The sequence below is a fragment of the Nycticebus coucang genome, chromosome 9 (assembly GCF_027406575.1).
Source record: "Nycticebus coucang isolate mNycCou1 chromosome 9, mNycCou1.pri, whole genome shotgun sequence".
Taxonomy (NCBI): domain Eukaryota; kingdom Metazoa; phylum Chordata; class Mammalia; order Primates; family Lorisidae; genus Nycticebus; species Nycticebus coucang.
The window spans coordinates 11,118,322-11,142,879 of record NC_069788.1 but is presented as its reverse complement, the minus strand read 5'-3'; the positions used below and the strand labels follow the sequence as shown (position 1 = coordinate 11,142,879).

General features: G+C 43.8%; 1 protein-coding gene across 1 annotated transcript; it reads left to right on the top strand.

Annotated features, from left to right (window-relative positions):
- Positions 1-386: 386 nt before the first annotated feature.
- Positions 387-23,787, top strand: DDX43 (DEAD-box helicase 43). The gene is made up of 16 exons (XM_053601168.1): positions 387-636; positions 2,953-3,008; positions 6,790-6,916; positions 8,314-8,448; positions 11,575-11,656; positions 12,169-12,325; positions 12,810-12,928; positions 14,516-14,626; positions 14,986-15,127; positions 16,498-16,598; positions 18,122-18,209; positions 20,405-20,532; positions 20,721-20,830; positions 21,506-21,644; positions 22,148-22,235; positions 23,674-23,787. Exons 1-16 carry the CDS (start codon positions 387-389, stop codon positions 23,785-23,787), a joined length of 1,947 nt encoding a protein of 648 aa, XP_053457143.1.
- Positions 23,788-24,558: the final 771 nt, after the last annotated feature.

Here is a 24,558-nt window from a genome sequence, read left to right as displayed (position 1 = left end):
AATAAATTTTAAAAAAGCATTTCTGTGGCACGGAGATGCCGGGTACCTGAGGAAGGTTTGTAGTGGGCGGAGGGGCAAGTAAGACTTGGGAGAAATCGCCAGTCTGACGATTTCAGGGAAGCTACGGCCTCACCCGCACCGGACCGGACTAAGGCGCCCTCCCACGATTACGAGAACGGATTGGCTAAACCAATCCAGGAAGGCCCTGCCCACAACGCTCGCCAACCAATGGCTGTGTGGCAAGTGCAGCATGGGGCGGGGCGAGCCTCGTGCGGGCTACTTGAGGTGCGGCTGCGTGGCGGCCCTGGCATGGCAGGCTTACGACGGCAGGGTCGGGCGGTGCAGAGCGGACTGGAACGACGTCGGACGCACCCGTTCTTAGAGCCATGTCCAGGCAAGAAGCAGGAACTAACGCCTCTACTTGGGTCGTTGCTTCCCTGCGAAGCTCGACAGCGTCGCGCGCACCGGAGAAGAGACCAGGGGCGGAAGAGAATCGCTCAGGTCCCGGGGCGCCCAGGGGCGGCAGAAGTGGCGACCAGACGGACTACTCTGATTTCCTGGGGTCTAGAGCCGCTGGTCTCCAGGAACCGCCCGTCTGTTTTGGGTTAAAGAACCACTTACTCGGCGTGGTGATAGGTGAGAGCAAAAGAAAGGGTGTGGAGGGGGAAGGATCGTGAGTGGGGCTAGGGGCAGAGCCAGGGCAAGGGCACTTCCTTCTCGCTCGCCTTCTATCAGCCGATTCGGGTCTCCCCGAGCTGTGTCTAAGACCTTCTGGTGCTAGAATAGTGTCATTTAATTCATCTTTTATTTTAAAGAGAGAATGTATTGGGAAGAGCAATTCCTAGAAAATTTATGAACTCTTAGGGATGAACAGGCATGTTTAAAAAGATAGGGCTTTTAACAGCTTACCCCTAAATGAACAAGAAATTCTTGAATTCAGTCTACTTCTATGAGCACCATTTAAAGCCATTAATCAAAGGAATGGTGTAGGAAATTGTAGGTCTGCACAGAGCATCAGCTCCATCTTGCTTTTAGTTCCTTTAACTTTATGTATGGTTTATCTGCTGAAAACAGGATTTTTTTTTCCTTTTTTGTACATTCGGAGTCTAAGACATTGATTCCTGAATACTTTTGTTAGAGACAGGGTCACTGTAACTGAGGCTAGAGTTCAGTGGTGGAATCATAGCTCAAGGTAACCATGAACCCTTAAACTCCCTGGATCCTCCTGCCTCAGCCTTCTCCAATTGGAGGACTACAGGCATGGGGGAACACACCTGGCTAACTTTCTTTTGTAGAGATGGCATCTCACTATGTAACCCAGGCTGGTCTAAACTCCTGGCCTCAAGCAATACTTCCACCTCACATAGTGCAGGGTTTTTTCTTTTCTCCCCTCCCCCCCTCCACAGTCTCTGTTGACATGGGTAGAATGCCCTCGTGTCAGATAGCTCACACTAATCTCAAACTCTTGGGGTCGACTGATCTGCTTGCCTCAGCCTCCCAAATAGCTGGGACTACAGGCACCTGCCACAATGCCCCGCTAGTAGTAGTAGATGGAGTCTCACTCTGGTTCAGGCTGCCCTCAAACTCCTGTGCTTAATCCACCAGCCTCTGCCTCCCAAAGTTCTAGGATTCAGGAGTGAGCCACCCTACCCCCCTTCAAAGTGCTTTGATTAGAGGAATGAATCACTGTGCCTAGCTAATTCCCAAATTTTTTTTGAAAAATGTTTAAAAATGATTGGGATGATTTGCCAATTTATTACCATTAAGACTCAATATAAATTATATTTTGTCTGTTAGGTATTGGAGTTAGAAGGATGGTGGGTGCTCTATTAGAGAAAGACTAGATTTGTAATAAAATCACTTAAGCTGCCAGCAGTTCCTGAGCAGCTAGCTGTAAAGTGCAGGCAGTTTGCTATGGAGCACTCACTTGATGTTGGATCTAAAACCAACTTTTTATTTATTTTATTTTATTTTTTGAGACAGAGCCTCAAAAAGCTGTCGCCCTGGGTAGAGTGCTGTGGTATCACAGTTCACAGCAACCTCAAACTTCTGGGCTTAAGTGAGTCTCTTGCCTCAGCCTCCCAAGTAGCTGGGACTACAGGCACCCACCACAACGCCCAGCTATTTTTTGGTTGTAGTTTTCATTGTTTGGCAGGCCCAGCCTGGATTTGAATCGGCCAGTTCTGATACATGTGGCTGGTACCTTAGCCGCCTGAGATACAGGCACCCAGCCAAACAATTAAATAGTCCACAAGGGTTCTAATTTTTCCATCCTCACCACCATTAGTTATTTTTCATTTTTAGTAATGGCTGTCTTAACAAGCAGTGAGGTGATAGCTCCTTGTGGTTTTGATTTGCAGTTACCTGATTGATATTGAACATCTCATGCCTTTGATAATTTATATATCATTGGAGAAATGTCTGTTCAAGTCCTTTGTAATGTGAAAGGCTTCCATTTCCTCTACATCTTGTCCAACACTTTGGATCCAATTTTTGAGTGAGCTGATACAGAATCCTTCATCTACATCTGTGGGTAAAGAACCTCATACTACCCACCAAAATTTGGAACAGAAATCTCTTCCCTCTTTCCACACACAAAGTGATTATTGAACCCCAGCAGCCTTTGATTAATTTGGGGGAAGAACTGGAGAAGGTTCTTTGAGGAAAATAGGTAAGTCTTTGTTAATTGGTTTTTTGACACATAGTCTTACTCTGTTATCCCAGGCTAGAGTGCCATGGCCTCACCCATCAACAGGCCTGGCTAATTTTTTATTTCTTAGTAGAGACAGAGTTTCACTTTGGTCAGGCTGGTCTGAAACTTGTGAGGTCAAGGGATCCTCCTGCCTCGGAGTCCCCAAGTGCCAGGATTATAGGTGCGAGCCACTGACACGCCGTCCCCTCACACCCCCCCCCAATTTCAATTATCATATATTCCTTTGTTTTTAAAAACAGGTCGTGGTGGGTCAAGAATAAAAGATATCCAAAGTACAACAAGCACCAAAATACAGGTAAGTCATTGTATTAAGCCCTAGAAGTGCTTGTTCATAACTAAGGGAACACCTTCTCTAATTTCTGCTCAGTGGTTAAGTTAACCTCCTGAGATCAATTGTTGCCAAGGCCCTTCAAACTGCTTTTCTCAAAAACCTACCTGGGCTGTAGGCGGTTCCAGGTGAAGGTTTTGTGACTCAAGGTAAAAAGTTTTAGAGATAATCTCTAAAAGAGATAAGAATGACATCTCTGGACTACTTTCAGATCCCCTTTTCTCAGACCTTCATGGGATCCTGTGTATAGGCTAAAAGCCTATATGTAAGACTTTTATACAGATTATTTCTGTGAGAGTAAGTTAAAAGTCTTTTGTATGGAATGGAAAAACCTGGCTAGTACTCCATTGTTGTTAACAGGCCTGGTCACGTAAGAGACAGGGCTTGCTGACTTTTGGCCTGAGCATGGAGACCGGACTTGAAAGCAGGCTCTGTATGTCTCAGGGATTTCCAAAATGCTCCCTTAAGATGGATGACTGCCTCCAGATGGTCTGTTAAAGGTCAAGGCGTTGTAGCTGTTTGGTCCCCCGGAGTTCGGGTCTTCTGTCTGTTTGTTCTTGTTCTCCTGAAGAATTTTATGGTTTGTTACTTTTAGTTACTTAGCATAAGAAACCACTTTAGATAAGGTCAGAAGGGCTGTTACCGGCCTAGCTGTAGACATCCTAATGCCAGATGGTTAGGGCCTGGGTCTTTTGAGTTAGAGCCTGTGGATTATTGATTTATGATGCTTACGTGCAGTACTGCCTATAAAAGTTGTAGTAAAATAAAAATTTGTCACACGCCTAAGGGAGCGGTGATCTCCTTTTCTATTAGACAGTTTCAGTTGCAGGAGCTACACTTGGCAACACTGCGTGCTTTCACATCCCACTCCCACAACACCTGTGTTCTCTCTTTGTTTTTTTTTTTTTTTTTGAGACAGAGCCTCAAGCTATCGCTCTGGGTAGAGTGCTGTGGCATCACAGCTCACAGCAACCTCCAACTCCTGGGCTTACGTGATTCTCTTCCCTCAGCCTCCTGAGTAGCTGGGACTACAGGCGTCCACCACAATGCCGGACCGTTTTTTGGTTGTAGTTGTCATTGTTTGGCAGGCCCAAGCCAGATTCGAACCCGCCAGCTGTGGTGTATTTGGCTGCCGTCTTAGCCACTTGAACTACAGGCCCCAAGGCTGGATTCTGTGTTCTTGGTGTTGCTGAAGGGTAGCAGTGTTCACTGAGTTCTCAAGCCAGTAATCTCTGATCATCTGTGTACACCCCTCTCCTTATCCTCATCCACCACTAAGTCTTGTCTACTTCCTGTACTTCTCAAGGGAAATGCTGTCATTGCATTCCATTCTTATTGCCTTGCCTTCTAACCATTCTCCAATGTGGTCAGAACAATCTTTTTAAAACTAATTATGTATGTGTTCATGACAGTTGATTGCACAAAAACCTGTCATAGTATCTCAGGCCCTTCGGCCCGACTCTAGCATGCTTGTCTTGATCTGGCCTATTGACTCTCTGTTCTCCTCTTCCGGACTCTCGAGATTCTACCCATTTTCTGGCATTCTATCTTAGTCATCTCCTTATAAATCTGAAATTATGCATGTTTAAAGGTGTTATTTAGATTAGATCCACAAAATGGCATGTCAGCCATATAAACTGAACTCCGTAATGGTATACAGGTGTACAAAATCCCATCAAGTTAAACCTTTACATAACTTTTAGTTCAATAAATTCTTACCTACATGGTATAGAGGTTTATCTAATTAAGCCATACAATTCAGTAAGATTAGCCAAATTAATACCACCATTTTATATGGGGAGAACTCAGACCCACAGTAATATTACCTGTCAGATCAATGCCTTAGTTTTTCTTTCTACTCTATGTGATGAATTTATTCCATAGCTGGTTTTCTTTTTTTTTTTTTCTTTTTGAGACAGAGCCTCAGCTGTCACCCTGGGTAGAGTGCTGTGGCGTCCCAGCTCACAGCAACCTTCAAGTCTTGGGCTTAAGTGATCCTCTTGCCTCAGCCTCCCAGGTAGCTGGGACTACAGGCGCTTGCCACAATGCCCGGCTATTTTTTGGTTATAATTGTCATTGTTGTTTGGCAGGCCCGGCCTGGATTCGAACCCACCAGCTCTGGTGTATGTGGCTGGTGCCCTAGCCACTTGAGCTACAGGTGCCGAGCCATAGCTGTTTCCTTTTTTTTTCTAGAGACAGAGTCTCACTTTGTCGCCCTCGATAGAGTGCTGTGGCATCACAGCTCACAGCAACCTCCAGCTCTTAGGCGATGCTCTTGCCTTAGCCTCCTGAGTAGCTGGGACCACAGGTGCCCGCCACAACATCTGGCTATTTTTTTGTTGCAGTTTGGCCAGGGCCAGGTTCGAACCCACCACCCTCGGTATATGGGGTCAGTGTTCTACTCACTGAGCCACAGGCGCCACACATATAGCTGTTTTCTTTCTTTATTTTTTGAGCCAGAGTCTCTCTTTGTCAACTTTGGTAGAGTGATGTAGTGTCATGGCTCACAGCAACCTCAAAGTCTTGGGCTCAAGTGATCCTTTTGTCTCAGTTTTTCATTTTTAGTAGAGATGGGTCTCACTCTCTTAGCCAGGCTGCTCTCAAACTCATGAGCTCAAGCAATCCACCCCCCTTGGCCTCTCAGAGTGCTGTTAGTTAGGGGTTTTTTTTAATGAATTTCCTTTGAATTTTTTTTTTTTTTCTTTTTTGGAGACAAGAGTCTCAAGCTGTTGCCCTGGGTAGAGTGCTGTGGTGTCACATCTCACAGCAACCTCCAACTCTTGGGCTTAAGTGGTTCTCTTGCCTCAGCCTCCCAAGTAGCTGGGACTACAGGTACCTGCCACAATGCCCAACTATTTTTTTTGGTTGTAGTTGTCATTGTTTGGCAGGCCCGGGCTGGATTCGAACCCACAATACTTTATCTCCGGTGTATGTGGCTGGTGCCCTAGCCGCTGAGCTACAGGCGCTGAGCCAGAGTTTTTTTTTGTTTTTGAGACAGTCTTACTATGTCCCCCTTGATAGAGTGACTTGTCGTCACAGCTCACAGCAACCTCAAACTCTTGGGCTTAAGCTATTCTCTTGCCTCAGCCTCCTGAGTAGCTGGGACTACAGGCGCCTGCCACAATGCCTGGTTATTTTTTTGGTTGCAGTTGTCATTGTTCTTTGGAGGCCCAGGCCAGGTTTGAACCCACTAGCTTTGGTGTATGTGGCCAGCGCCCTACTCACTGAGCTACGGGCGCCAAGCCAAGCATTAGTTTTTAATTTAGATTGTCCTGCTCCTCCCCATCGAAATGGGAGATCAATTCCAGAGTGGATATAGGTAGTATCTGTCAGTTTAGAAATTCAGATGTTGTTTGATAGCAATACTGTATCTACTTTATGCTTTTTTTTTTTTTTTGAGACAGAGTCTCACTCAGTTGCCCTGAGGTAGAGTGCCATGGCATCATAGCTGGAAGCAACCTCAAAGTCTTGGGCTCAAGCAATTCTCTTGCCTCACCTTCACAAGTAGCTGGGACTACAGGCACCTGCCACAATGCCTGGCTATTTTTTTAGAGACAAGGTGTTGCTGTTGCCCAGGCTGGTCTTGAACTCCTGAGCTCAGGTAATCCACCCGCCTCAGCCTCCGAGCGTGCTAAGATTACAGGTCTGAGCCACTGCACCCCAGCTATGCTTTCATACTTTTTGAAATTGACTGTTTTTCTGGGGATCTGAGAGGAATTAAGTCTCATATTTTTCTCTTTGTATCTAGATAATAAAAGGACCTCAAGAATCATTAGTCAAAATATTTGGCAATAAGGCAATGCAAACTAAAGCAAAAGCAGTGATAGATAATTTTGTTAAGAAACAAGAAGAAAAATATTATTCACACAGAGTTGGTAAGTAGGTTTTGTCCACTGACGCCCTTTAAAATGTTGTAAATTTTCTTCACTGTTGTAAGCCATTATACCTGATTTCCTTTCCTGATAGAAAGCATTAGGATCTACTCATAAATCTACTCTTATCAATCTATAAATCTACTCTTTTTTTTTGTAGAGACAGAGTTTCATTTTATCACCCTCAGTAGAGTGCTGTGGCCTCACACAGCTCACAGCAGCCTCCAACTCCTGGGCTTAGGAGATTCTCTTGCCTCAGCCTCCCAAGTAGCTGGGACTATAGGCGCCCGCCACAAGGCTCCGCTATTGTTTTGTTGCATTTTGGCCGGGGCTGGGTTTGAACCCTCCACCCTCGGTATATGGGGCCAGTGCTCTACCCATCGAGCCTATAAAGCCCACAGACACTGCCCTATAAATCTACTCTTATCAATCTATAAATCTACCCTTATCAATCTATAAATCTACTCTTATCAATCTTTTCTATGAAAACCCAGGATACTTTTTCTTCAAATTAAAACTGCTTAATACCTGATTAAGCCTAGCAGTTTTACTTTTCACCACAGGTAAATGACAATGAAATAACCTTTTTTTAAATTTTTTTGAGACAGAGTCTCGCTATGTTGTCCTTGGTAGAGTGCTGTGGTGTCACAGCTCACAGCAACCTCCAACTCTTGGGCTGAAGCGATTCTCTTGCCTCAGCCTCCCAAGTAGCAGGGACTACAGGCGCCCGCCACAACACCCAGCTATTTTTTGGTTGCAGTTGTCACTGTTGTTTAGCTGGCCTGAGCTGGGCTCAGACCCACCAGCCTCGGTGTATGTGTCTGGTGCCGTAACCACTGTACTACGGGTGCCGAGCTAAAATAACCTTTTAATGTACCTAGTTTAGTGTTAGTGGTAAAGATTGGTCCTGTGCTCCTGATTCATCCCCAGATTCATGACTGACTTTGAAAACTGCTTATATTTTTAGTATTTGAAAAATCTCAGATCTGTATTAAAGAGGAAAAAAGCCATCATTGAACCGTATCTAGAAGCAAGACAGAAGTAGAATAGGGAGACGTGGGTTCAGATGGCTGCATAGCCTGTTAGTGTTTCTTGGGAAAAAACTTACTCCGTGAAGCCCCATTTCTGTATCTGTTAGCCTGGGGCAATTCTGCATCATGGAACTATTGTGAGGACTAAGTAATGCATATTGACAGCGTTTCAGCACACACTAGACTGAGGCCAGTTTCCTCCCCTACTCCAATAAATTAAATTTTTAGTAAGTTGTTAAATGATAACAAGACCGATGAAAAGGTCATGGTACTATGCTATGGAAACCCCAGATTTTGTATTTTAAGCATTATCATCTGGTTATTAGAAAATAATAGGAAAAAACTAATCTGGTAAAATACTTTCAACAGGTATTGTTGCATTCCAACCTTCTGTTGGAAGAGGTCGAGGCACAAATAACAACGTTGCTGCAGAAGACCGGCCTTTGATAGATTGGGATCAAATTAGAGAGGAAGGTTTGAAATGGGGAAAAAAAAAGTGGGCAGGTTAGTGCTGCATCTTAATATTTTATATCTGCTATTTTTTATTGTTGGTAAAAGGTCTGTATCTTATTTTTAGTGACAAAATGTGTATGAAAAACAATTTTAAATGATGCAATTCTTTAGGTCATGATAATTTCTATGTTGTGTGTTGTGATTTATACCATAAGTGGAAGATTAAATATACTTACTTATACTTTGTCTTATTTGAGGTTACTCACTGCAGTAGGTAGTAAGTAACCATTATAAACATTCATTTACATTATAAACATTCATTTATTAATAGAATGTTAATAAATAAAAAAGAAAATCAGGTCCAAGGGTAAAATGTAAAGTGAATGAACATGCAAATTGTGGGTTAAACTTTATTATTATTATTATTATTTATAGAGACAGAGTCTGACGTTATTGCCCTCAGTAGAGTGCTGTCGTGTCACAGCTCACAGCAACCTCCAACTCCTGGGCTTAGGTGATTCTCTTGCCTCAGCCTCCCGAGCAGCTGGGACTACAGGTGCACACCACAATACCTGGCTATTTTTTGTTGCAGTTTGGCCAGGGCCGGGTTTGAACCCGCCACTCTCGGTATATAGGGCCCGCGCCCTACTCACTGAGCAATAGGCGCCACCATGTGGGTTAAACTTTAAATCACAGAAAGCATAAAAGTTTTTGAGATAAGGTTCTTTTTTTATTTGAATTTTATTTATTTTTAAAGCTTTTACTGTCTTTTAAAATATTTTTTCTTATTTCTCTTTTTAATTTTTTTTTTTTTTTTGCAGTTTTTGGCCAGGGCTGGGTTTGAACCCACCACCTCTGGCATATGGGGCCGGCACCCCACCCCTTTGAGCCACAGGTGCCGCCCTCTCTTTTTAATTTTTTTTCTGAGACTTAGTGAACTTCAGAATTTGAAGTTCATATATTTGAAACTAAAATGAAATTTCTCACTTAGAACATCATCCATAGGGGGTAGATAATGTTTCACAGCAAACTCAGGCACTAACTAACCATGGCTATCACTCTTGGGCAGGAATACAGCATCTTGGTTTTTTTTTTTTGTAGAGACAGAGTCTCACTATACTGCCCTCGGGTAGAGTGCCGTGGCATCACACGGCTCACTCACAGCAACCTCTAACTCTTGGGCTTACGCGATTCTCTTGCCTCAGCCTCCAGAGCAGCTGGGACTACAGGCACCCGCCACAACGCCCGGCTATTTTTTTTTGTTGCAGTTTGGCCGGGGCTGGGTTTGAACCCGCCACCCTTGGCATATGGGGCCGGCGCCCTACTCACTGAGCCACAGGCGCCGCCCAGGAATACAGCATCTTTTATTTAAAATTAAAAAGCCGGGTGGCGCCTGTGGCTCAGTCGGTAGGGCGCCAGCCCCATATACCGATGGTGGCGGGTTCTAAACCTGGCCCTGGCTGAACTGCAACCAAAAAATATCTGGGCATTGTGGCGCGTGCCTGTAGTCCCAGCTAATCGCGTAAGCCCAGGAGTTGGAGGTTGCTGTGAGCTGTGTGATGCCATGGCACTCTACCAAGGGCCATAAAGTGAGACTCTGTCTCTACAAAAAAAAAATTAAATTAAATTAAAAATAAAATTAAAAAGCCATTGTACTAAATGTGAGCTAAACGTTAACAGTGATGAAGGCCACTGGATTGGTCAACATCTCTACATGTTGAGTTTCTATAACTGCCTTGACTATACAGTGTGTGTTGGAGGTTTGGGATGGGGGACCAAGGAAAGAATTTGGAATTTGGAACAGCTATAAGAGACATTTAAGAAATGTAGCACCAAAGAGCTGGACTCAGTGGGTCACCCCTGAAATCCTCAAAGGTTGGGAGGACAAGGCAGGAAGATGGCTTTGACCAGGCAGTCAGGGATACAGTTGGCAATAATCCTTGGACTGCACTCCAGCCTGGGCAACAGAGCTAGCTCTTTTTTTTTTTTTTTTTTGTAGAGACAGAGTCTCACCCTATGGCCCTCGGTAGAGTGCCGTGGCCTCACACAGCTCACAGCAACCTCCAACTCCTGGGCTTAAGCGATTCTCTTGCCTCAGCCTCCCAAGTAGCTGGGACTACAGGCGCCCGCCACAACGCCCGGCTATTTTTTGGTTGCAGTTTGGCCGAGGCCGGGTTTGAACCCGCCGCCCTCGGTATGTGGGGCCGGCGCCCTACTCACTGAGCCACAGGCGCCGCCCCCAGAGCTAGCTCTTTAAAAAATGTAGTTTCATCTTTCTCTACATCTGCAGAAAAAAAAAAAGAAGAAGAAGAAGAAAGAAGTAGTTATAGCTGGGCCTGATGGCTCACACTTTTTTTTTTTTTTTTTTTTTTTTTTTGAGACAGAGCCTTAAGCTGTCGCCCTGGGTAGAATGCTGTGGCATCACAGCTCACAGCAACCTCAAACTCCTGAGCTCAAGTGATTCTCCTGCCTGCCTCCGCCTCCCAGCTACTTGGGGCATCCACCACAATGCCCGGCTATTTTTTGGTTGCAGCTGTCATTGTTGTTTGGCGGTCCTGGGCTAGATTCGAACCTGCCAGCTCAGGTGTATGTGGCTGGCACCTTAGCTGCTTGAGCCATAGGCCTCAAGCCAAGGCAGGTGGATCACTTTAGCTCAGGAGTTCAAGACTAGCCTGAGCAAGAGACCCCATTTCCCCTAAAGATGGGAAAAATTAATTGGGTGTAGTGTAGGGTACGTGTAGTCCCACCTACTCAGGGGGCTGAGGCAGGATAATCACTTGAGCCCAAGAGTTTGAGGTTGCTGTGAGCTCTGGTGCCAAGGCACTCTACCCAGGACAACTAAGTGAGACTGTCTCAAAAAAAATAAAAAAATGTAGTTTCAGAGAGTACACCAAGGATATAAATTTAATTCCTAAGAAGTAATGGGATAGATACTCAAAGAAAAGATGAAATCAAACTAAGAATCATGATCCCTCTCTTGGGTAAAAAGGTAGTTTGAAACACAAACCGATAAAGGAGATGTCTCAGGCAGGTATAAATAAGGCTAGCTGGCAAAAATAGAATTGTCTAAAACTGTATTCATGGTAAATATATTTTAGTTTGATTTCCACAGCTTTCACTAAGTATTAATGAAATATAGATTCTCTTATTAAAGTGTGGATTTCATCTTTTTCCCAGACTTACCTCCTATTGAGAAAAACTTTTACAAAGAGTCAACAACAACAAGTTCAATGACACAAGTGGAGGTAGACAGTTGGAGGTGGGTGGTTTTATTACCTTACTGAGTGAGTTTTTAAATAGCTAATAGTATTGGTTTTTTAGGCAAAGATGTGAAGTGGTTACATTTTGGGGATTGCACCTTCCATATTAATTCAATATGAAAACTTTGTTGCATCCTACATGATATAGCGTGGCTATCTAATTAAATTTCCTGCAATGATGAAAAATGGTCCATACATATATATGTATGTCTAATGGAGTAGCCATTATGTAACTACTAAACACTTAAAATGGGACTAACATAGCTGAGCAACTGAATGCATAGTTGGGAATTGAAAAAAATCTTCCTGATATGAGTCCTCAACACCAAATCTGGTTTTGATTTAAGAAGCATATGATTTTTCAGGTTTCACTCTGTAATTTCCCTAACAGGTAGGGTTTTATCAGTTGTAGTTGAATTTCTAGATAGGTCTTAAATTGATTTTGGAAATTTCTTTCTTGGGGAGTAAAGTGACCAAAGCCACTAATCTTTGTTTTATTTTTTCTTTAAAGGAAAGAAAATTTTAATATAGTATGTGATGATTTGAAAGATGGTGAAAAGCGTCCAATCCCTAATCCGACCTGTGCATTTGCAGATGCCTTTCAATGTTATCCTGAAATTATGGAAAACATTAAAAAGGCAGGTTTTCAAATGCCAACACCTATTCAAGTAAGCATTCCATAATAGTAATATTTCACGGAATATTGTTTCTCCCCAAAACAATGATACCTGATTGTTAGAAGTTAAATCACCAGGAGGAACTCTTCCCCCGGCCCCTCCCACCTCCGAGACAGAGTTTTACTATGTCGCCCTCAGTAGAGTGCTCACAGCAACCTCAAACTCCTGGGCTTAAGCGATTCTCTTGCCTCAGCCTCCCAAGTAGCTGGGACTACAGGCGCCCCCCACAACACCTGGCTATTTGTTTGTTTTTTTTGCAGTTGTTTAGCTGGCCCTGGCCAGGTTCGAACCCACCACCCTAGGTAGATGTGGCTGGCACCGTAACCACTGTGCTATGGGTGCTGAGCCACCTGGAGGAACTCTTACTAGCATTCCTCTCAGCCCTCAAAAAAATCTTTGAAAGATTAGAGGTGGGGAAGGAGGAATTGTTAGCACAAAGAGATGATGTTTGTTTTAATGTTTAATTCTATTTCAGTCACAATCTTGGCCAATAGTTCTACAAGGAATAGACCTTATAGGAGTAGCCCAAACAGGAACTGGCAAGACGCTGTCTTATTTAATGCCTGGATTTATTCATCTAGATGGTCAGCCAAAGTAAGAATTCCCATGGTGTAGGGGTCTTTTTATGGGGATTCATAGACTGGACACTAAAAATGTAATTAAAGTTTCTTTCTTTCTTTTTTTTTAGAGACAGAGTCTCACTTTATTGCCCTCAGTAGAGTGCTGTGATGTCACAGCTCACAGCAACCTCCAACTCATGGGCTTAAGCGATTCTTTTGCCTCAGCCTCCCAAGTAGCTGGGACTACAGGTGCCTGCCACAATGCCCAGCTATTTTTTTGTTGTTGTTGCAGTTTGGCCAGGGCCGGGTTCGAACCCACCACCCTTGGTATATGGGGCCTGTGCCCTACCCACTGAGCCATAGGCACCACCCTAAAGTTTCTTTCATCAGTTGTATTGTTCCGAAGGTAATGCCTAGCTTCCAAGAGGATGTAAGGTAGTAGATTGATAACTGTACTGCTGAAAATATAAATTGGCAGAACAGTTTTAGAAAGTAATAGGTAATAATCTACTAAAAGCCTTAACAGTGACAAATTTGAAACAAATTGTTTTTTTTGTATTTAATTAATTTATTTTTTATTTACTCATTTATTTATTTTTGAGACAGTCTTTCTATGTTGCCCTTGGTAGTGTGCCATGGCCGTGGTGTCACAGCTCACAGCAATCTCAAGCTCTTAGGCTTAAGCAAGTCTCTTGCCTCAGCCTCCCAAGTAGCCTGGACTACAGGCGCCCGCCACAACGCCCAGCTATTTTTTGGTTGTAGTTGTCATTGTTTGGCAGGTCAGGCTGGATTTGAACCTGCCAGCTGTGGTGTATGTGGCTGGCACTCTGGCCTCTGAGCTACAGGCGCCAAGCCTTTTTTATTTTTTTAAATTGAGATAGAGTCTCACTTGTGTCGCCCTTGGTAGAGTGCTGTGGTATCATAGCTCACAGCAACCTCGAACTCTTGGGCTCAAGCGATTCTTGGCCTCAGCCTTCTGAGTAGCTGGGATTACAGGTGCCTGCCACAACACCTGGCTATTTTTTTTTTTTTTTTTTTTTGGCCAGGCTGGGCTGGGTTCGTATCCACCAGCTCTGGTGCATGTGGCCAGCACCCTACCACTGGACTGTGGGCACTGCCCAGCATTCTAGATTGTATCAGTACATTGTTAGGTATGTGGGTCATAATTAGTAAACCAAAGTCATCAGTATACTATGGGAACTTTTACTCACACACCTTTTCAGAAAAGGTGTAAATGTGTCTGTGACTATGCCTAACTTCAATACTCTTTAAAAAATCTTGAACGGGGCAGTGCCTGTGGCTCAGTCGGTAAGGCGCCGGCCCCATATACCGAGGGTGACAGGTTCAAACCCGGCCCCGGCTGAACTGCAAACCAAAAAATAGCTGGGCGTTGTGGCGGGCGCCTGTAGTCCCAGCTACTCGAGAGGCTGAGGCAAGAGAATCGCTTCAGCCCAGGAGTTGGAGGTTGCTGTGAGCTGTGTGATGCCACGGCACTCTACCGAGGGCGATAAAGTGAGACTCTGTCTCTACCAAAAAAAAAAAAAAAATCTTGAACATTCTGAATGAATGTTACATGCATATGAGAGAGGTAATCTAATGTTAATCTGCTCTCTCTCCAAAGAGTTGGAGGAAAAAGGAATAGACCTGGCATGTTAGTGCTTACACCAACTCGTGAATTAGCTATTCAAGTGGAAGCTGAATGTTCTAAGTATTCATATAAAGGTCTTAGGAGGTAAGTGCTTTTTGGCCGTTCCTTCACTCCTGTTATGTTTTAAGTTTTGTATGTCTCCTCTATTATTTTTCACACATTTAAAGACTCTCAGTGGCTCGACATGAGTCAGGTATTAGCTCCTGACTTAATATAGTTGTGTCTGACACCCAGGGAGTGTGCCCTGTATCCATGCGATAGCCTGGGACAAGTACAGGAGTGGTTGTTTAGGACACGCCACTGTAGGTCGATGCGCATGCATAGTTCTCAGAAACTGGCAGGCTTAGATTGGTTGGAATGTTTAGTTATGATGAGATACTCTTTGCCTGAACGTGAACCTCTAGATTTTTTTCCTTTGTTCATTTTGGTTTTTTTTTTTTAAGTGTCTGTGTATATGGTGGTGGAGATAGAGACCGGCAAATAGAAGACCTTAGAAAAGGTGTAGATGTCATCATTGCAACACCGGGAAGGCTGAATGATCTGCAAATGAATAACTTTGTCAACTTGAAAAGTGTAACGTACTTGGTAATCATGAAGGAAGGCTTTGGGATGCTGGGAGGAAAAGAGCTGAACTATATATATTTTTTACTCTTGCTCTTTTTTAAATTTCATATTAATATGAAGGTACAAATTATTAGTTTATATAATTTACACATGACAGGTAAAAGTTATAGTTGTGTCTGACATGCAGGGAGTGTGCCCTGTATCCATGCTTGGTAGCCATTATGTGGGAAGTTCCTGAATCCCCCCCACCTTCTTGGCTTTATATTTATTTATTTATTTAGAGAGAAAGAGAGAGTGTCTCGCTTTGTAGCCCTTGCTAGAGTGCTGTGGCATCACAGCTCACAGCAACCTCAAATTCCTGGGCTTAAGTGATTCTCTTGCCTTAGCCTCCCAGGTAGCTGGGATTACAGGTGCCTGCCACAATGCCTGGCTATTTTTAGAGAAGAGGTCTCGCTCTGGTTCAGGCTGGTCTTGAACCTATGAGCTCAGAAATCCACCTACCTCAGCCTCCCAAGTGCTGGGATTACAGGCGTGAGCCTCTGCACCCAGCCCCCGCACCCCTTTTTTTGAGACAGTCTCTGTCGTCCTGGGTAGAGTGTCATGGCATCACAGTTCATAGAAACTTGAGCTTAAGCAATTCTCTTGCCTCAGCTTCCCAAGTAGCTGGGACTACAGGCGCCCACCACAACACCGGCTTTTTTTGGTTGCCAGTTGTCATTGTTTAGCAGACCCAAGCTGGATTCGAACCCGCCAGCTCCAGTGTATATGGCCGGCACCTTAGCTGCTTGAGCTAAAAGCGCTAAGCCCCTCTTCTTAACTTTGACTGAGATTGTCTCTTACGTGGGTGATTGTTAATCTCCTAGCCTTAAACTGGTATTGAGTACATGTATGCTTGTTCTTCTAATCTCATAATGTTTAGAAGAATTTTTCCAAGTCCATCCAGGTAAAGGATGCAAAATTACCTTTATTCCTTTATTTATTTAGAGACAGTCTCACTATGTCACCCTCGGTAGAGTGTCATGGCATCACAGCTCACAGCAACCTCAAACTCCTGGGCTTAAGCGATTCTTTTGCCTCAGCCTCCCATGTAGCTGGGACTACAGGCGCCCGCCACAACACCCAGCTATTTTTTTGTTGTTGCAGTTGTCACTTTTGGCTGGCCCAGGCCAGGTTTGAACTCACCAGCCTGGGCGTATGTAGCTGGTGCCCTACCCACTGAGCTACGGGCACTGCCCTGCAGATGGCTTTATTAATCTGACCACTATGGAGAAATTAAAGCAAGGAGTGGGTGATAAGGGAAACTGCTGTCTCCACTTTCTATTTATAAAGAAAGCATATAGTTTAGCTGCCTCCCTCATCTAATCTAGCTGCATTATTCATTGTTGATGTAGGTTTTAGATGAAGCAGACAAGATGCTGGACATGGGATTTGAACCTCAGATAATGAAGATTTTGTTAGATGTGCGCCCAGATAGGCAGACTATTATGACGAGGTAGGTATATGCCTGATAACTGTGTAAAATAGTGGGATAGAATCCCATTCTATTTGGTTAAAAATATTTTTTGAAATCATTAGGTTACAAATATCATGTTATCACTTAGTTTGGCAACTAAGCATAGTTAGTTGTAAGCCTTATTTGTGACTATTGGGTTTCCTAAGTTACAGATGGAGATTTCTACAGAAACATTTATTTACTCAAAGGTCTCACATTTAAATGAAAGATCACGGCTCGGCACGTGTAGCTCAAGCGACTAAGATGCCAGCCACATAACACCAGAGCTGGCAGGTTCGAATCCAGCCCAGGCCGTCAAACAATGAGAACTACAACCAAAAACTAGCCGGGTGTTGTGGCGGGCACCTGTAGTCCCAGCTACTTGGGAAGCTGAGGCAAAAGAATCACTTAAGCCCAGGAGATGGAGGTTGCTGTGAGCTGTGATGCCATGGCACTCTACCCAGGGTGACAGCTTGAGACTCTGTCTCAAAAAAAATAATAATAGATTAATCACTGGTTGTTGGAAGTAGACATTTGGTTGAATACTTTTCCCATGATAAAACTGAGGAAGCGATGATTGTTTGAATGCAGAGTGATTTGTAAAGACTAATTTCTCCTGGCCTCATATCCTTTTTCATTATTAATAATAGTATATAATTGGGTGGCGCCTGTGGCTCAATGAGTAGGGCGCTGGCCCCATATACCGAGGGTAGCGGGTTCAAACCCAGCCCTGGCTGAACTGCAACCAAAAAATAGCTGGGCGTTGTGGCAGGTGCCTGTAATCCCAGCTGCTCGGGAGGCTGAGGCAGGAGAATTGCAGAAGCCCAAGAGCTAGAGGTTGCTGTGAGTCCTGTGACATCATGGCACTCTGCTGAAGGCAGTAAAGTGAGACTCTGTCTCTACAAAAAAAAAAAATAATAATAGTATATAATTGAGGAAATACACTGAATCCAAGTTTATTTATATTTAACATGGGGTATACGGAATTACACATCTTTATTTCCCATTTCAAGGAAAGTGAAGCTAGACTTCATTGCAATTACTGTGATGGTATGAAAAGTGGTGACTTTCGTTATTTCATAAATGGTTGGAGAAACATTTAAATTTCCAGATCCTTTCATTGGTATATTTAAAAAGATTTTTATTTGGCATAAGCATTTGGTTTTGCCTACTGACACAGTCTGGAAATACTTGAGTTTGGGAATTTTTTGTCTTTTATAAGGGCCAAGAGAAAACTAACCTAAGACTAATTTACCTTATTCTAGGCTAGAATTTAATTGAAGGTATTATAGGTTTCCTTCACCTTTGGTTTAAAGAACTATTAAACCTATTGAAGGATTTCGTGTAGTAGCTTTCCTATAGTTGAACAATTTTTAGAGAATCTTAATTGTTGGATCTGCCTTGATAAAAAGATAGAAAATACTAAATTTGTCTGTCATGAGTGACTTCATTCATGGTGCTCAGGGAAACAGTAATGTGGATTTCCACTAACTCTTCAATGTTTGTGTATCTTGTATTTCCAGTGCAACTTGGCCATATGCTGTCAGGCGACTTGCGCAATCTTATTTGAAAGAACCAATGATTGTCTACGTTGGGACGTTGGATCTCGTTGTAAGCTTATTTATTACTGTTTTTATACATTTCTTTTTTCTTTTTTTTAAAGAGACAGAGTCTCACTTTGTCACCCTCAGTAGAGTGCTGTAGTATCACAGCTCACACCAACCTCCATCTCCTGGGCTTAGGCGATTCTCTTGCCTCAGCCTCCTGAATCCCAAGTAGCTGTGACTTTAAGCGCCCACCACAACGCCCGGCTATTTTTCTGTTGCAGTTTGGCCGGGGCAGGGTTTGAACCCATGACCCTCAGTATATGGGGCCAGCGCCTTACCCACTGAGCCACAGGTGCTGCCTGTTTTTATACATTTCTTATGGAAATTTTAAACAGCTAATTTGACCTATCATCTCTGTCCATTTTAGAGCAAATCCCAGGTGCATATGATTATATCCATGAATATTTCAGCATATGTCTAAGAGATTGATTTTAACATTACAGTATCAATTTGTCACATTAAAATTTCAATAATCTGTTAAACATGATGGAGTCAGGGTCTAAACACTAGTCTGCATATGTACCTAAATGTAAGCCTGTTCCCTTTTAACGAAATTGAGATTGATCCTTGGGTTCATATATTGACCCCTTCATTATAACGTTCTCTATTGGCTTTTTTTTTTTTTTTGTAGAGACAGAGTTTCACTTTATGGCCCTCGGTAGAGTGCCGTGGCATCACACAGCTCACAGCAACCTCCAACTCCTGGGCTTAAGCGATTCTCTTGCCTCAGCCTCCCGAGTGGCTGGGACTACAGGCACCCGCCACAAAGCCCAGCTATTTTTTGGTTGCAGTTCAGCCGGGGCCAGGTTTGAACCCACCACCCTCGGTATATGGGGCCCCGCACCTTACCGACTGAGCCACAGGCGCCGCCCAAGGCTTTTTCTTTTTTTTTTTTTTTTTTTTTAAGTTAGAGACAGGGTCTCTGTGTTGCCCAAGCTGGAGGCTATTCCTGGGCAATCATAGTGCACTATAGCTCTGGACTTCTGGCTTACCGTGCCTCCTGCCTCGGCCTCCCCAGTAGATGGCAATACAAGCAGGTGCTATTGCACCCTCTGTTAGCATTTTACTTGATCATTAGTAAGTGAAATTGAGTCATCACCTGTTTCATTAGAGATTATAAATACTGATCAAATAAAACTTGATTTATAAAATGGTCATTATTAATCAGTCAGGAAAGGCAGCATAAATGCTTGATTCTTTGTCTTCATTAAATGCTACCAACATCTATTTTATCTAAAGACACAAATATTTTAACTCTTTGTGGGTCGAAGAATGGTGTCAACAGCATTGAGATTTTGTGTTATATTGTCAGTTCTCTTTGGTATTCTTGTTTAAGGGTAATACCCAAAATTTAACATGGGGGCTTTGTTAGCTTGGCCTCGTCCCGTGGCTATTTTCTTTCTCTACAATGGCAACCAGTTGCTTTAAGCACACTCTGCCAGGCATTCAAGTATTCCCAACTTAGGTGGAAAAAATAAAGCAAACTATAAATCTTGAGTAGAAACAGGTAATTTTGGCAAGATTGCTGCCTTTTTGTTAGCAGATATTTTTTTTTTGAGGCAGAGCCTCAAGCTGTGGCCCTGGGTAGAGTGCTGTGACATCAAAGCTCACAGCAACCTCAAACTTCTGGGCTCAAGCGATTCTCATGCCCCCACCTCCCAAGTAGCTGGGACTACAGGCGCCTGCCGCAATGCCCAGCAATTTTTTGGTTGAAACTGTCATTGTTGTTTGGCGGGCCCAGGCTGGATTCGAATCCGCCAGCTCAGGTGAATGTGGCTGGTGCCTTAGCCACTGCAGGTGCCAAGCCCAGATTTTTTTTTTTTTTTTTAATACAGAGTCTCACTTTATCACCTTTGGTAGCGTGCCATAGTGTTACAGCTCACACCAGCCTCAAACTCTTGGGCTAAAATGATTCTACTGCCAAGTAGCTGGGACAACAGGCACCCACCACAATATCTGGCTAGTTTTTTTAGAGACTGGGTCTTGCTCTGGCTCAGGCTAGTCTTGAACTCCTGAGCTCAAACAATCCACCTCCCTCGACCTCCCAGAGTGCGAGGATTATAGGTGTGAGCCCCACACCCGGCTTGTTAGCAGATTATTAATACATTAACCAGTGACAGAAATAAGATGTATTTTTGAGCTGATGTATGGGGTCTCCTCCTCAATGTTTATGTGCCGCGTTTTTTTCCAATCTCTTAGGCTGTGAGCACAGTGACGCAAAACGTGATTGTGACAACAGAAGAAGAAAAACGAGCTCATATCCAAACTTTTCTGGAGCATTTGTCACCCAACGACAAAGTAATTGTCTTTGTTTGCCGAAAAGCCGTGTAGGTGTTTTTTCTTTTACTTCTAATCACATTGATTAGAATTATTTCCCTTTGTATACTTATTTCAAATCTGAGTGATAGGTGCTACCCTATGTTGTTTGAGGTTTTTGCTAATAGAAGCAAAGTGTTGAAGTGCATGTGGTACCAGAATGAGCACTGAAGGGTGTTGACTTTGTATTTTCCTTCAGTGCGGATCATTTATCAAGTGACTTGATTCTCCGACATATATCAGTGGAATCTTTGCACGGTAATAGAGAACAGAGGGACCGGGAGAAAGCATTAGAGGATTTTAAAACAGGTACATTTATGTAATTAGTATTTTTGCAGTCTAAAATATATCCAATTTCTGGGATTGGCCAAGGGACATCTTTTCAAGAAACCCATTTCTAAGGTCTGTCTTCAGCTTTTGTATTACAGAACTGTACTTGTTAGAGCTCCAAATATTGATCTGCCATCAAGAACTAACTAGCTAAACTCTAAAATCCTTTTTGTTTTTTTGAGACAGAGTCTTACTATGTTACCCTCAGTAGAGTGCCATGGTGTCACAGCTCACAGCAACTTCAAGCTCTTGGGCTTAAGTGATTCTCTTGCCTCAGCCTCCCAAGTAGCTGGGACTACAGGCACCTGCCACAACGCCCGGCTATTTTTTGGTTGCACTTGCCATTGTTGTTTAGCAGGCCCAGGCTGGACTTGAACCTGTCAGAATCAGTGTATGTGGCCAGTGCCCTACCCACTGACCTACAGGCAATGCTAAAAATCTGTTTTTAAATTTGGATATCAATATATTCATTTGCAATGGGAGATACAACTGTGTGTTGTAATTTGCCAGCAGTGATGGAAAAATGGCTTTTCCATTTTTACTGAGTAAGCATTTTAATGTGAGTACTAATGAACCTGGGCAAACACGTTTCATTTATGTCTTGGGTTGGTTTATGCCAGGATCATTCAGTATTCACTTGGCTTGATTCCTCAGGAAAAGTAAGAATATTAATCGCCACTGACTTAGCATCTCGGGGTCTAGATGTTCATGACGTTACCCATGTCTATAATTATGACTTCCCACGGAACATCGAGGAGTATGTTCACCGAATAGGACGCACTGGAAGAGCAGGGTAAGAAAGCAGAGCCCGCCTGGAAAGAAGCCGGTTCTGTGCTCACACTCCTCCCTCAGAGGAGTCTGCTTCTTGCCCAGAAAACCATTTATTGTTCTCTTGCCTATACATTTTCTGTTCCTCTCCAGAATCTGCTTGACCTTTAGCCCTGTTCACGTGGCCTGTTAGCCCCATGCCCTCATGATTCACTTCACGTAACTGTTGGGATTCTACTCTGTTTTACTAAGGCCCGTCCCCCCGGTTACTCTGAACGTTGCTGACAGATGGTCCACACTGGCACAGGCGCGAGAGGGTGTTCTTCCCTCTTACGAGCACTACACTCATACCCCCTTGTGCTATTCGCACAACTCCCGATGTTTGAGTGACACTAGGGCTTAACACATATTTGGGCTTTGTGAAAAAAGTTGATCTTCCTGCTTTTATTCTATTTTCCGTTTTATTCCATACTAAGTCATGAATACATATTATAAGTCAAAGTACATGAGTATCCTCTCCCCCTGCAGGAGAACTGGAGTTGCAATTACACTTGTAACTAGAAATGATTGGAGAGTTGCCACTGAATTGATTGATATTCTGGAAAGAGCAAATCAGGTAAGAATGTTTACTCATTAGTAATGTACCTTTTATCAGAGCTTTGCCAGTGCTGAAGTCATTTATGCTGGGTACTGAGGCTGGCTGGCTATCAGGAAAGCGTTTTTAAATAGGTTATGAGGGCTGTAACATGCAAAGATAAGGAGTTATGGAAGCCTGTAGTTGGGGAACCTATTCTTTTTTTTTTTTTTTTTTGTAGAGACAGAGTCTCACTGTACCGCCCTCGGGTAGAATGCCGTGGCGTCACACAGCTCACAGCAACCTCTAACTCTTGGTCTTACGTGATTCTCCTGCCTCAGCCTCCCGAGCAGCTGGGACTACAGGCGCCCACCACAATGCCCGGCTATTTTTTGTTGCAGTTTAGCCGGGGCTGGGTTTGAACCCGCCACCCTTGGCATATGGGGCCGGCGCCCTACTCACTGAGCCACAGGTGCCGCCCAAATGTATAAGCATTTCTTTTTTTTTTTTTTTTTTGTGGTTTTTGGCCAGGGCTGAGTTTGAACCCACCACCTCCGGCATATGGTACCAGCGCTGGGGAACCTATTCTAATGGTGAGCCATGAAAGCCCTGCCGAGGGAGAAACTAGTGGGGTGGAGGAAGATAGAGTATAAGTTCCTAGCAGGGGGAACATGCCCAAGTACAGAGGGCAGAAAAGATATGTGGAAAGTGACAGCAGACAATACTGCTGAAGGCCAGGCCACAGAGGGCAGCACAGCGATGGCTGGTTGTTTTTTTGCAGTTTTTGGCCAGGGCTGAGTTTGAACCCGCCACCTCCAGTATATGGGGCTGGCACCTTACTCCTTTGAGCCACAGGCACCACCCGCTGGTTGTTTTTTTTTTTTTTTTTTTTTTTAGAAACAGAGTCTCACTTTGTCACCCTCAGTAGAGTGCTATGGTGTCATAGCTCACAGTAACCTCTAATGCGATTCTCTTGCTTCAGCCTCCCTAATAGCTGGGACCACAGACGCCCACCACAATGCCAGCTAGGGATGGCTGTTTTTTTTGTTTGTTTGTTTGTGAGACAGAGCCTCAAGCTGTCGCCCTGGGATCACAGCTCATAGCAACCTCCAACTCCTAGGCTCAAGCGATTCTCCTGCCTCTGCCTCCCAAGTAGCTGAGACTACAGGCAACAGGCTATTTTTTGGTTGCAGCCATCGTTGTTGTTTGGCAGGCCCAGGCTGGATTCGAACCCACCAGCTCAGGTGTATGTGGCTGGCGCCTTAGCTGCTTGAGCCACAGGCACCGCCAGCAATGGCTGGTTTTAATTGTGCTTAATTTTGTAGCCTGAAGATGGATTTAAGGTTTAATAGGCAGAGAGACAAATTTCTGTTCGGGCAATGCCATGTTAACAAGTTGTGCCAATTATTTGAAATGATTTGAAAGCATTTTAGCATATTATAGAACAGAAAACGCTCTTAATAACGCTTAATAATTTCAGAGTATCCCGGAGGAGCTTAAAGCAATGGCTGAGAGATATAAAGCACATCAGTTGAAAAAACAAACGGAAAGAAAAATGGGAAGACCTCAAGGAAAGCCCAAGAAGTTTTACTAATGTCTCCCGTTGAAAAGTGCTGGAGGTAAAACTTAAGTGACAAATCGACTTTGAAATGCCTGTCTGAAACTAGGCTTTGTGAATATTAGTTGCAGTCAGCACTATCTTCAGGAATTTAACATAAATTATTAGCTTTTACTCTAAAGTGTAGTGAATATATCTTTAGAATCACTGCAGAGTTAAAAAAATAAACTTTTATAGGGAAAGTCTTTAGGAGTATAGTCGAGGCTGGTGAGCCTCGCACTCTGGGAGGCTGAGGCAGGTAGATAGCTTGACCTTATGAGTTCGAAACCAGCCTGTGCGAGAGCGAGACCCAGTCTCTACTAAAAATGGAAAAACTGAGGCAAGAGGATCTCTTGAGCCCAAGAGTTGGAGGTTGCTGTGAGCTGTGATGCCATGGCACTCAACCTAGGGTGACAGAGTAAGACTCTGTCTCAAAAAAGAACAAAAAAAAAAAGAGTGGTTTAGATAGTGAATTTGGGCGCCTGTGGCTCAAAGGGGTAGGGCGCCGGAGGAAAAGATAGTGAATTTAGGGTGGTGCCTATGGCACAGTGGGTAGGGTGCTGGTCCCATATACTGAGGGTGGTGGATTCAAACCTGGCCCCAGCTAAACTGCAACAAAAAAATAAGGCATTGTGGCAGATGCCTGTAGTCCCAGCTACTCAGGAGGCTGAGGCAAGAGAATCGCCTAAGCCCAGGAGTTGGAGGTTGCTGTGAGCTGTGTGACGCTACGGCACTCTACCGAGGGCGACAAAATGAGACTCTGTCTCT